Consider the following 14135-nt stretch of genomic DNA (forward strand, 5'->3'; position numbering starts at 1 on the left):
TTTAGCATACCTCATTATTCTATTTGTTTTTTATAGTAATAATAGAAAAGACATTTAGATAGGATCTAATCTCCCTAAATTCTTGGAAAATCAGCCACATTTGGAGAGAAGGTAACAGGGCTGCTGATTTCCTATCTAAAAGCAATTGCATTTGTAAAGGGGATCACATTCCCCTATCTTATATTCCATATGATCTCTTTGTAATTGCCTTAGAGGATTCATCTGGGACCTTCTACCCTAGATTGTAATTACTTTCTGTTTAATATATTCTGGTCGGGGTCTGCCTAACCCCAATTTACCGAGCAAAAAAAAAAAAAAAGACATTTAGATAGGGTGGCCTTTCCCAGCTTCGAGTGGCCGCTTTTTCCAATTCCAACCACGTGTTCCAGAACCAAACATGTGGGCGTCTCAATCATTGAAGAAACTAATAAGGGTATATTTGTCATGCAAGAAAAAAGTACACTATGGCCCGCACCATAGGATAATCCAAACCGTCCATTAGATGGGACACATCCTAAATAGGTTGTGTGCCCCAAAAATCATGACCATAGGTTGATCCTAACTCTCCCATCTATAGAGGGACTGAATATTAGAGGGTTGATCCTAACCCTCTATAGATCAGATGGTTAGGATCGGACATGATTTTTGGGGCACAACCTATTTAGGCTGTGGCCCATCTAATGGACGGTTTGGATTATCCGATCGTGCGGGCCATACTGTACTTTTTAATAAAGTGAGGAGTGTGATCATCAAAATAGGGGAGTGCTGATAACATTTCCCATTATATATACTGTTCTTTTACATAGCATAGCTGTTTGAGATGTTTAAAAATTTCAAAAACTGAGGCTGTTCCTCTTTCCAAGTTGCCCTTCAGAATAGTTTAGCTTCAGTTTTCCTCAGCAATTTTTCTCCATGGAACCAATCCCAATTGCAGAACTAACAAAAACCCAGATGGAGGGAGAGGGAGAAGAGGCAGTGAATGACCCTGAAAGCAACACTATCCACCAGCCTTTACTCAAGAGAAGCTCAACACTCTCATCCAACCCTTTAGCTATAGTTGGAGCCAAAGTTTCTCACATTGAGAGTTTGGACTACGAGTAAGAAACCTGAAATTCAAGTCTAATTCTGAAATCAACATATAGAAAGTAACAGGTGGGTTTTTTTTTTTCTTTGTTAATGTAGGATCAATGAAAATGATTTGTTCAAACATGACTGGAGGAGCAGATCAAAAGTTCAGGTGTTGCAGTACATATTCCTTAAATGGACCCTGGCCTTCCTTTTTGGTCTCCTAACTGAGCTTGTTGCCTCCTTCATCAACCTTACGATTGAAAATACGTCTGGTGCAAAGCTGATCACTGTAGCGCGCTTGGTCGAGAAAAAATGTTGGGTGCTTTTTATTTTAATTTTTGAATACACATGTTTCATTCCAAATTAAGGATTAGGAGAGTTGGGTCTTTTGTTTTTACTGAATACACAGTGTTTAGAGGAAGTTGATTAAAGGTTCAAACTCACTTGTTTAGGTTTGTTGATTGATATTTCTTAAGCTTGAGATGGATAGAATTTGTGTTGATGATGGAGCAGATATCTTAGTGGGTTAGCTTATTTCATGGGTGAAAATCTAGCTCTGACCATGGTTGCTGCTGTTCTCTGTGTGGGACTTGCACCAACTGCAGCTGGACCAGGCATTCCAGAAATCAAAGCTTATCTTAATGGAGTAGATACACCCAACATGTTTGGAGCTACTACATTGGTCGTCAAGGTGGGTTGGCTCTTAGAAAGCATTTCTTGGATTGGGTTTAATCAGAAAATTTGTTTTTCTGCTGTGTTGATTCAGTTGAGAACGAAATTCGGCAATTATTTAGTTGAATCCATCTTGAAAATGTAGCTTATCATATGAGTTATATTCAGAAGTTATTTCCTGAGATGGTTTCAGTCAGAAACCCATTTTCCTTTTTCTGGAAACATTTTTTTTTTCTTTCTTTCTTTCTTTGCTTTTTTTTTTGTTGAGAAAACCATGTTCTGGTATGAACTCAATCAGGAAACTGCCATTAGCTCATTGTGATTATATTCAATCCGAACGAAATTTTCTGAGTAGAATTCCTAACTGTGTTTCCGAACTGGTTTCAATTTAAAAGACTATTCTCTCAGCCATGGATATCAGTTCATGTCAGATCATGTGGGGAGTTCAAAGAAAAAAAAACTTTCTTTGAATCTATCTGAAAAATAGTTTCCATCAGGAAAACATTTTTTTTAAACCCTTTTCAAGTTGGATTCAATCAGAAAACATTTTCTGTGCTGGTTTCGAATTTGAAGACTTGTCATATCACAGTACTCTTTTTTTTTGTCGAATGGTTCTCAGTACTGTTTCTTATTTGGATGCAACTAAAAATCTATCTTGTGATATATAGACTTGGAAAACCAATTTCTTAGATGGGTAATCAGAAAAAAAAACAACAACATTGGATTAAGTGGATTAAATAAGAAGACAGATATGTAAGTTCGGATCCATTTTCAGAAAGCAGTTTCTGAGAAGAATAATAAGCGGAGAAAAAAAAACACTTTGCTAAACCAGTTTCTGAGAGGGCAATGGAAAAGGAAACACAATCTCATCTGCAATCAATAAAATAACTTTAACATGATATGAGTTCAGTTAGAAAGCCAGCTTATTTTAAGAACATATACGAAGTCACAAATATTGTTCTAGGGAATTTCTCGACAAGGGAAGCACTCGGAATACATTATTATTATTATTTTTAATTTTTTCAGGTTCATATCAAGAAAAATGATAAAATAAAAATATTTAAACATATATAAAATATATAACTTAAGAAAAAAAATATAAAATAAAAATATCGCGATATTATTGCGGTAAATGATTAAAATGAAAATATTGCTATATTTTTTAAAATCTTGGGACTATTTCAGGATTTTGTCGTTTTATCAAAACGTAGTGATAAAATTGCTATATTTTGAAAATATCAGAGATATTTGTGACATTAACATATGTTCTAAAACACTCTCTTACCTTTTACAGATCATAGCAAGCATTGCAGCTGTGTCTACAGGACTAGACCTAGGAAAAGAAGGGCCACTGGTGCATATTGGATCGTGCATTGCTTTTTTGCTAGCCAATGGTGGACCTGATAATTACCGCCTCACGGTGGCTGCAATACTTCAACAATGACAGGGACCGTAGGGATCTCATCACATGTGGAGCTTCCTCCGGCGTCTGTGCTGCTTTTAGGGCCCCAGTCGGCGGAGTCTTACTTGCTCTTGAAGAGGTTGCAACATGGTGGAGGAGTGCTCTTTTGTGGAGAATTTTCTTTAGTACTGCCGTGGTCGTGGTAGTAAGGGTGTCAATTTTGGCTCAGGCTCGGAAGCTCGCTCGAGCTCGGCTCGAATCCTTAACGAGCCGAGCCGAGCCGGCTCCCCAGGCTCGTTAAGCTTAACGAGCCGAGCCCGATTTAGGCCAGGCTCGGCTCGTTAAGAATTTAATATATTTAAATATATATATTATATATTAATATATACACTAAAAGGGTTGCCGAGGGAGTGAAAGGGGGAGGCAAAATATGTCACTTCATTTTAGGAACCCCATTTGTTACTTGGACCACCCCACAGTGTAAAAAAGTAGTGAAATTACACTATATAGGGCTGTCCAGGGAAGATGAAGGGTGTGAACTTAATTTAACCCAAGCTCGGTAAGGCTCGCGAGCCTGACCGAGCCGAGCCGAGCCGAGCCTGGTTCGAGCCTGAGCCGAGCTTTTGAGCTTAACGAGCCGAGCCGAGCCTGGCCAAGCTCGGCTCGGCTCGGCTCGTTTACACCCCTACGTGGTAGTACTTATAGGTTCCATGAAGTTCTGCAATTCTGGAAAAGGAGGGCTTATCATGTTCGACGTTAGCTCTGTTACTGTGAGTTACCATGCAATGGATCTCCTTCCTGTTGTTGTAATTGGTATCATTGGTGGAATATTGGGTAGTCTATACAACTACCTTCTGCATAAGGTCCTCCCTCAGGCTCTACAATCTCATAAATGAGTAAGCTAATCCCAAATCTTTAGTCAAGCTTTTCTGTTCCTTTCCCAACAACGGAGTACTTTGCACCTTCTAACATGGCCTGTGATTCTGAATAGTTACTGTATGGATTTCTGGTTCCCACCTTCTAACATGGCTTCTGTAGCCATAGTTTTAAATTTTGGCCGCAAGGCAGAAATATTTCAGATTCAGCTGAGGCCGAAACGAAATACAACATGAATCGGATTTTTTCAGGATTTCGTCGAAACCGAAATTTCGTTTCTCACCCTTATTTACAAAATTTCAACCGAAATGTTAAAGATTTCGACCGAAATTACCAGAATTTCCACCAAATTCTAGATATTTACATGGAAATTCTAAATATACCGAAAATTTGAAGCTAATTTTAAATTATATTGGCCTGAAATTTCCACCAAAAACCAAAATATTTCGATTTTGGAGGTGGCCGAAACTGACACCGAACCAAAATTTAAACCCTTGTCTGTAACTATTCTTTCTTCTCCAGCCCAAACCTTGCACAGAACAAGAGAAGCAAAACTACAAAGTGAAATAGAGAGAACCACATCTTTTCTGCTTTTGATTCCCCCTTTTTGCAAACCGAAGAATGAAAACTAATCATATTTTTTCATTACAAGAGCCTAATGTTGAATTATACATCAAGACCCTAATAAACAACTAACCTTCAAGAAACCAAAAGCCTTTTCTTCTGCAGTGCTTTTGTTTTCGATATTACAATCATCCTACAGCTGAACATTATCTATCCTCTGGTTTTGCAGGAAGGGCAGTATTCACAAGCTCCTCCTCCGTCTTAGTGTCTCCCTCTTCACCTCTATCTGCCTTTACTCCTTCCCATTCCTTGCCCGTTGCTCGCCCTGTGATCCCTCAATCCCAGATTCCACCTGTCCCACCACTGGTAGGACCGGCAACTTCAAACAGTTTAACTGCCCCGCCGGCCACTACAGTGACCTCGCGAGCCTCCTCCACTCCACCAATGACGATCCTGTCCGCAACATCTTCTCCACCTCCACCCCAACCGAATTCCACCCCGTCTCCCTCCTCATTTTCTTTGCCGTCGACTGCATATTGGGTCTATTTACCTTTGGCATTGCGGTGCCCTCCGGGTCTCTTTCTCCCTGTCATCCTCATGGGTTCTACCTATGGCCACCTACTTGGCCTGGCCATGGGGCCTTACACACACATAGACCAGGGACTCTTCGCTGTCCTAGGGGCTACATCTCTCATGGCAGGTTCCATGAGGATGACTGTCTCTCTCTCTGTCATCTTCCTCGAGCTCACTAACAACCTCCTCCTCCTCCCAATCACCATGATTTTCCTACTCATCTCCAAAACTGCCGGTGATGCTTTCAACCCAAGCATCTACGAGATCATCCTGCAACTCAAAGGACTACCTTTCTTGGAGGCACATGCTGAACCATGGATGAGGAATCTCACAGGTAGCGAGCTTTCAGCTGCTAAACCGTCGGTGGTTACCCTCAGTGGCATCTAGAAGGTGGCCCGAATAGTTGAGGTCCTACACAAAACAAGCCACAATGGCTTCCCTGTGGTCGATGAAGGGGTGGTGCCACCAGGGGGGCTGCAATATGGGGCCACAGAATTGCATGGGTTGGTTCTGAGAACGCATCTTATAGCTGTGCTGCAGAAGAGGTGGTTTTTAACGGAGAGGAGGAGAACGGAGGAGTGGGAAGTGAGGGAGAAATTTACATCCGTGGATTTGGTGGAGAGAGGGAGAAAGATTGAGGATGTGGAGCTGAGTGAGGATGACATGGAAATGTATGTCGATCTGCATCCCTTTACCAACACCACCCCATATACAGTGGTGGAGACCATGTCAGTAGCGAAGGGTGCGGTGCTGTTCCGGCTGGTTGGGCTCCGACATTTGGTTATCGTGCCCAAGTATCAGGCAGCTGTGGTGAGTTGATTAAACCTGCAGCATGAACTTGACAATACCATGCACATATCATACAGAGTTTCTTAAAAGTTTGGTTTTACAATTTTAATCAAAAAGTTTTAAAAATAACTAGATTGAGGATGTGGAGCTGAGTGAGGATGACATGGAAATGTATGTCGATCTGCATCCCTTTACCAACACCACCCCATATACAGTGGTGGAGACCATGTCAGTAGCGAAGGGTGCGGTGTTGTTCCGGCTGGTTGGGCTCCGACATTTGGTTATCGTGCCCAAGTATCAGGCAGCTGTGGTGAGTTGATTAAACCTGCAGCATGAACTTGACAATACCATGCACATATCATACAGAGTTTCTTAAAAGTTTGGTTTTACAATTTTAATCAAGAAGTTTTAAAAATAACTAGGTTGTTCCTCTTCGAACTTTTTGAATGGCAGATAAAGCGTGGAAGGGAGGAACGACAGTAGAGTGATGTGGGCCGAGTATCTGGTTGCACCACATCACCCTCCTTTCATGAATCAACACTAAAAGATGCATTGTTTTCAAGAAATGATAGACTTTTAGCCAGGGATAAGGGTAGTATTGATATGTTTTCTAGAAACATGAAGCAATTTGGCCATTTTACACAAGCAGTCAGTAATAGTTTTGTAAAAGACATATAAACCACCACAGGAAATACTAGTATTTAGTCAGTGTATGCATAAAACACCAGTTTTAGCATTTGGAAATAAGTTATATGGAAGCTATTTTCACAAAATTTTGGAAGGTAATTCTGGCCAGGAAAAAGAATGCAAAACCCTTTCCATGAAAAGTAGGTGTTAAGAATGCCTGTTGCTAACTTGCATGGTTGGTTTTGATTTTGTAGATGCTTCCTGTGGTGGGGATCTTGACCAGGCAAGATCTGACTGCCCACAATATATTGGCTGCCTTTCCTCATCTAGCAAATAGCAAGGGAAGAGAAAAAAGGACTATAAACCACTCCTAACCACTAAGATGTTGACATGTCATCTCATCAATTTTGCATTCTTTCATTACCCTCTTGAGGAGTAAATCAGAAACAGCAAATAGGTAGAATGTGCATCTTCATCAATGTTTTCTACATATTTTTTCCAGTCAACAATAAACAAATGCCATATCCACTGGAGGGAGAAAGGCTTTTTGATCTTTTCTTCTTTCTTTCTTTTTTATTTAGATAATATGATCTGTTGTCATCTCACTGTTGTTTCTTTTTCTTTCCCATTTTCTTCTTCCTTGGGATACAAATGGTCCCCTGTTTGAACACAGCCAGAACTGCGATACTACATCCACTACACAGCCATGTTTAATAGATGAATACAATGGATTACTCATGCTCCACATAATTGAATCACTACATTACTTTCTCATGCTCCACAAACTGAGTCAGTAAATTACTTTCTCAGCATTGGAAAAATGATAAAAGCATAACCTCAAGTAAATGGGAAACATAAGAATTTTAGTATGTCCACTGAACTGGGAATCAAGATGTGCCAGGGTCATTTGAATGTGAGTAAATCGATTGGAGCCATAAATTGGTTTCAGTATCTTTTAATAGAACCAGAAAGTATCCTTAAATAGAACCCACTCCAATAGGGTAACAATTTCCAATATCACTTGTTGTGATAAAAGATAATAGAGATGTTATTTCCATTTAGAATCTCATGAGAAATCCTCAATTACAAGAAAAAAATAGAATATTAAAAAGTTCCCATATACATGACACATAAAGCTATAAACTTACTCTTGTTCATAACTCACATTGGAAATACCACCAGTTTCAATGATTAAAAACAGATCTAATTATATAACATGCCATCTTCTCATGGAATGGTTACTGTAATACTATAGAAATCTAAATAGATCAGGGTGGTGTTAGATCACGGATGCATTTGGCAGTCCTGACTGTCCATTGGGTGGACCCAATACAAAAATACACTAACCGGATGATCAAACCATCATTCGTGGACATTTGCCCATTGTATCCTTCCCTTTTAACTGGCAGTTGAAGGCCATCAATCAGACACTTGCCAAACATTCAACTGGTGTGTGTGTGTTTGTGTGTGTGTGTTTTCAACTTTTGTTAAAGGCTCACGATGGGTTATTATTGGGTCCTACCCCTAACAATGGTCAAGATTGAATCGTACAAAAAATAATTGGCCTAAAGACAGCTTGAAGGAAATCTTTTTCATCCCCCTTGACCAAGGTTCTACAAACATATGAGGATAAGATTAAGGGCAATGGATCAATATTGTGGTGATCGAATAGATTTATAACCTGAACATTATACACGATGCAAGCTTGTAGAAGTACAAGTGGGGCTCATTTGTTCATTGATTTAAACTTTTCTTTCTTTCTTTAGGCCTAGCCATAGATAAGCCGTGCATTAAAATCAAATTCCCTTCAATGATTCTGAGCCACTAATTTGCATAGACTCTACCTACTAGGTGTGAAGCTTCTCAAGCTCAAGCATTTAGTTTTCTAGTTTAGACAAATGTGTAGATCCGATAAAGGATCTAATTTATTACTTATTAGGAAGATATGAAGTTCCCTAACAGGAATATCATATTCGCTGTCATACGCTCATAGTAGATCCCTGTGCCCTCTGCATGGAGGCAGTGGAGTCCGTGGACCAATTGCTGCTCCACTGTAAGTATGCTAGATATGTTTGAGTTAAAATTCTTGACAGAATCTCCAGGGTTTTCCCAACCCACATTGTTGATCACATTGAGCACCGGTTCTTTGTGCCTTGACTTAGGAGAGGCATTATCTTATGGAAGCTCGCTCTTTTGACCACAATTTGGGTTTTATGGAAGGAACGAAATGGTCGTACATTAAAAGATTTAGCTAGAAGTGCTTCTTACTCATTTGAGAGAATTATTTCGCTAACAATCTCATGGGCTAGAATTTTCCTTTGCTTCAAATTGTACTCACCGTCAAATATCAGGCGATGCATCGTAAGTGGAGATTGCCCCTAGATGGAGCCCCCTTAGTTCGGTTAGGTGAAGCTAAATTTTGACGGCTCCAGTTTTGGCATTCCGAGTCCAACCGGCATTGAAGGCCTTATCAAAGACAAGTTTGAAATTTTGACGGCTCCAGTTTTGGCATTCCGACTCCAACCGGCATTGGACGTCTTATCAAAGAAAAGTTTGGTTAGGTCTCGGCATAGTTGGAGGTCGGCCAACAGGGAGACCGACAGGCTAGCTCTGGCCGGTGCTGATTGCCTATCATTAGAGATCTTCGACTTCCTGCCTCTTTGACTATGTTTGTTCTCTCTTGTTGTTTGTTTTTCTATTTGTACCCCTTGTGCTCTTAACCCCCAATGTTGTGAGTCCTTTTTTCATTAATAAAATCTATACCATTTCAAAGAAAAGGTTAATGGTTGAGATGTTGAAATTGGAGGAGTGAGTTTACTAGTATGCAATTTGTGGGTGGAGCGAATGTATTTAAAAGGAGTGTATTGAGTGAAAATGTATGATAATGGGGCGAACCCACCTTGTCATTTATTGTTTAACAAGCTATCAAGGGCAACAATTCGCAAAAAGCACTCAGCAGCCAATTAACAAAGGCAAGGTTAATTCGCCCCATTATCAAAGCATGGTAATGAACCTAAAATTATTACCAGAAGGAAATTAGTGAACAGCTAACCAGATGATTTCAAGAGAAACTAATCCAGATGAAAATTTCTGTCCCCGTGGGGAACATTCCCATTATATTTACTGCATTCAATTCCTCCAAGCAAGGTAATGACTCCATTCCAATGCTCTCAAACTGGGTTGGAAATATAAGTTCCCCATATAGGATCAGGATTCAGATAAGTTCAGTCTACTGTATTGCAATATATGAATACTTCTATAGGTGCAACACAAAGGATAATAACTTACTAAACAATTTTTAACTTGGGTGTTTATTTTTACATTCATTGTTTCCAAAATTCCTCTTGCTGCCTCAATATTTCCCACTCTTTTATGAGTGGTTACAATGACTATCTATGCATCTCCAAAAATGCATCTCCAAAATTTGGGAGGCGGGATTGTGTTTATGTACACACATCCCATAATAAATTGCAAGAAGAATTCCTCAAATTTCAGTAAGATTCGGCCATCATCAAAAGAACAAGAGAAGTCCAACCGGTAAATGGGCGTGCACCTTTTCCTCTACCTTTGTTCTTTTCTTCATATTGTTCCCACAGATACCCAGTCTGGAAATAGTTCCGCACAACATTCCTGGCAAACCAAACAGAGAGTGAAGGGGACTTGCAAATTTCTAGACTAAAAAACACTTATCATATATGACGCACAGTACCCAATTAAGTTTTTCCTTAGCTCCTCATAGATCATTCTTGCTTTGGCTTTATGGGGTCCATCCGCTGCAGAAATTATAACTTGATATCAGAAAACATGAAAGTCAATTCAATAATGTTACTCACCTTTTGTAAACTTAGTTTCCTCGTTGAAATTAATCACCTTCAGAGTAATGGTGGAGTGCTGAAAGAATCATGTAATTCATGTTCATCCAAATTGGGCCTCTCCAATAAGGCGGGTCATGCTCTGTATTGCGTTTCATATACACGGAGCTGTAGAGAGAAGCAACATTTGATAGCTGAGTAAACTAGAATCAACTTTAAATGTAGGAAGTTCATAAGAAACTCATTTTAAGATCTTAATAATAGGTAAAAGGTGTGGGAAGAAAAGAGATTACTAGGTATATCAATTTGAGTACAGGTGAGTGCATTATTGGCGTCACAGTTTGGCGTTCATAAAAATAGCACAAGAGGCATGGTAACCAAAAGATAATATAAAATAAGAAATTATATGCATGCTTCCTTCACACAAACCTAATCCACCCCAGATTGGCATCTAGATGTAGTTCCATTATGAAATTATATGACATGTCATGACAGGCCCATTTTGTCTACTGTGCACTCCAGTTTTTTACTAGATCTAGGGATACAAACTTACAAAGGGATTGCTGGCTGAAAGTTCTAGAAAGCCAGGGGCACAAAGTGATCAATAAGGGAATTGTTGGCTTAAATAGTTCTGCTACGGGGACAGTTGCTGTCCCAATCTTTTGTGAATAGCCATTCCACTATACATGTCAAACACATGTTTAGTGATCCAGACCATTGATCTAATGGGTCACCACGATACAGTTGGTCTTGGTCCCACATGCTGAATGGAGAGTCTGCTAGATGAAGGCCTGCAAATAATCAACGGTCAAACTCTTTTGGAAAAACCCCAAAATATTTTTTCTACTATTTTCTTTATCAAGGCATGGTCAAAGGGTTGGTTCACCACCAGATGATGCAGTTGGTCTTGGTCCCACATGCTGAATGGAAGAGTCTGGTAGATGAAGGCCTGCAAATAATCAACGGTCAAACTCTTCTGGAAAAACCCCAAAAGATTTTGTCTATTATTTTCTTTATCAAGGAAGGGTCAAAGGTTTAGAACCACCCCATTATACTGGGACAAGCAATGGACCGGACTTGTGGGGGTCCAACAGATCAATGGTCCTGATCATCGTAAAAAAAGTGTCATGGGTACGGGGCTCCACGGCTGGTCTAATAGGAGGAGCTCCACCAAAGAGACCAGAAAAGGAATAAATGAAACAAGGAAATGAATAAACTGTTTTTGTTTTTTTTTTTGAATGGTGGAAATGAATATACTGTTAAAAATAAATAAATAATGAATATCATATGAACAAGCAAATGTGGATTGGATGAATAAATAGAAGGGATGGTTGAACTCCCAAATAACCTTGTTTTGGAAAGAGAACGAAGTCCGTAGTCAGTCCACAAGGTGCTCCGGTTGAAAACAAGGTCAAGCTGTTTTCCTAGGATCAATGATTCCTGTAAAATGTCGCATACAAGTGAATAGAATAATATAACCCAGGCAATCAAACAGATTTTGTAGGATCCATCGTGTGGCTCTTTGGCTTAAAGTGAGGGGTATGCTCCCCATTGAAGCGAGTTCAAATCCCCCGAGCTTACCTGATGCGCGTGGTTTACGGGTGATTGCGCGCATCCATAGGAATAGTCCCTGACCCCTCCCTAAAAATTGGGGTGGGGATACCCTATGTCATTAAAAAAAAAAAGGAGTGCCACATAATCCAGATGGTAACTTACAGATGGAATCATCTTCATCATGAAAGGGAAAAGGCTGACATAACCAACATGCGGAACCAGTCCCAACTGTGGCCTTTCTAGTACCTCCCGTAGAAGCTCTCGACCTGCATAATTGCTGCTAGATCCCTTCACTTCATGCCACCTCAAGCGTACCTAGAAATTATCAAGTACATGGGGAACATCGTTAAGTAAATATAGAGATGTAAATCTTACGGTTGAAATGAAATATTCTAGATTTCTCTTTAGTATCATAAAAAGGAAATAAACACAATATTATACCATCTCTTATATTGCCAAGAGAGTGTGAGTGATGTTTCAATTTTTTCTACTAAGTGAACCACATGGCCCTTTCCTTTTCAAATCACTTATATTACTAGAAGTCAACTTTGTAGTCCCCTAACAAAGTCCTTATCTAGAAGGACAATTAAACAACAGGAAAGGCAGGCTTGATTTGGATTAAGACCAGAGCATATATGTAGAAGGATAACTCGGGACGACTGTAAAGTAATGAATGAGTAAACTTGATGATAGGTGTTTCAGGCATCCTTTGCATAATTGATATACATCCAACATATGTGGGTTACGGCCTCCTTGACTTGCTACTTGGGGGTATCCTTGGCCTAGTGACCAGTGTAAAGTAATGAATGAGCGGATTTGATGATGTGTTTCAGGTATCTTTTGAAAAATTGATATACCGAAAGTGTAAACTGTGGGTTGGGGTCTCCTTTACTTGCCTACTTGGATGAATGGATTTGTTCAAAAATACAGCATTTTCTACTTTTCGAAGCTTGACGATAGACTTCTATTTGAGGTAGAAGTCCAGTTGAGGTAGATGTCTTGGAGAGTCGAGAGTGTAGCTGTAGCCCGATATTTCTTTCAGCGTGGAAAGGAAAACCGCATATTTTTAGATGGAAAGAGTTTCAGCAGGCTATGATGATTTGGTTTCTAAGATGGAAACGCATGTTCACCTCATTGTTTCTTTCCTCCTATTACCAAACGATGGAAAGGGATGAAAACATGGAAAACAGTTTCCTTTTCATCCCTTTCCACCCCTTTCCGGCAAACCAAGCAGCCCCTTAAAAACCATCACCCCTAATTTTGGTTTTTCCACCCATCTCACAGACAATGGAAAGGTACTCTTGTCCAGTCGTGTCCTATATGTCATATTAAATTATAGGAGCCTGATAAAAATATTAGAAGCCCTCTGAATTGTAACAAGTGTTGATAATCTTTGAGCTAAGTTGCTCAATAGATTAAAAGTCCTTTCTAATACTTATTTTTTACTTGTGGGATCCATTTGCCAACGTTAATCATTTAACTAATGCGTTACTATTTCTTTTCCAAACAACAAGCATCCAAACAAGAGGAATATCTTTCTAGGAAAAAAGCTTTTTATTTTATGTTTATTATACCAAACGACGAATTGAATTCACTTCGAAAGGAAAGGAAAAGAAAAGGCTTTCCCCAGAGAGCCTTTCCAAGGTGGGAAGACCTTTCCTACAAACCAAATAGGCCCTTGGGGAGTTGATTTCATTAAGAGTGTCTCCTTTGTTGTGTGCAAAGGTGTGTAGGTGCCTAATCCCCTAAGGTCAAGGCATTCCATTGAACCCCGATAATTGACAAACTTCTCACATGTTGAGCACAACGGTGAGGAATCTGTTGAGGTCTCTTTATAGTTTATAGATAGTGCAGTATCAAGAGTAATCTGGAATCTTTTTCCAACCTACAGGCTTATCACGGGTGATTTAAGTCAGCTGGATGATTTAGTTAAGCATTGTCTTGCGGGTCCGTTTGGTATATTGGTTGTATTGTACTCAAGACTCTACCTTTGTGCCTATGTTGGGCATATGGAACTTTGAAGGAATACACAAAATGTTCATTTGGTATCATGGGTTGTATTGTATTCAAGACTCTACCTTTGTGCCTCAATGAACTCCCATCTCCTCATTGGGAGTTCATTGAGGAGATGGGAGGAAAGCCTCTAAAGAATTGAATGAAATTCAAATTTGATGGTAACACAAGTAATAATTCATGCC

At 39.7% G+C, this 14135-nt stretch overlaps 2 protein-coding genes across 3 annotated transcripts in view; one reads left to right on the forward strand and one right to left on the reverse strand.

The window, feature by feature from the left end:
• Positions 1–850: 850 nt before the first annotated feature.
• Positions 851–7103, forward strand: LOC143859962 (chloride channel protein CLC-b-like). Its single transcript, XM_077370446.1, is given in 12 exon segments — positions 851–1097; positions 1183–1389; positions 1579–1759; positions 3035–3156; positions 3158–3347; position 3540; positions 3839–4008; positions 4010–4038; positions 4812–5154; positions 5156–5965; positions 6078–6254; positions 6826–7103. Coding segments are annotated over 12 exon segments (2535 nt in total). The 5' UTR covers positions 851–912; the 3' UTR covers positions 6946–7103.
• Positions 7104–9965: 2862 nt separating this feature from the next.
• Positions 9966–14135, reverse strand: part of LOC143860381 (mannosyl-oligosaccharide glucosidase GCS1-like) — a 30221-nt gene continuing 26051 nt past the window's right edge. For both annotated transcript variants that reach the window (XM_077370972.1, XM_077370971.1), the window contains 5 exons: positions 12100–12252; positions 11732–11823; positions 10442–10551; positions 10281–10344; positions 9966–10201 (listed from right to left, as the gene is read on the reverse strand). In XM_077370972.1, the coding sequence (XP_077227087.1) occupies positions 10063–10201; positions 10281–10344; positions 10442–10551; positions 11732–11823; positions 12100–12252 (558 nt within the window). In that variant the 3' untranslated portion in view covers positions 9966–10062. The remainder of the gene's footprint in view (positions 10202–10280; positions 10345–10441; positions 10552–11731; positions 11824–12099; positions 12253–14135) is intronic.

Source organism: Tasmannia lanceolata, unplaced genomic scaffold, assembly GCF_043159265.1.
Source record: "Tasmannia lanceolata isolate RefF3 unplaced genomic scaffold, GAP_Taslan_0.1 ptg000037l, whole genome shotgun sequence".
NCBI lineage: Eukaryota > Viridiplantae > Streptophyta > Magnoliopsida > Canellales > Winteraceae > Tasmannia > Tasmannia lanceolata.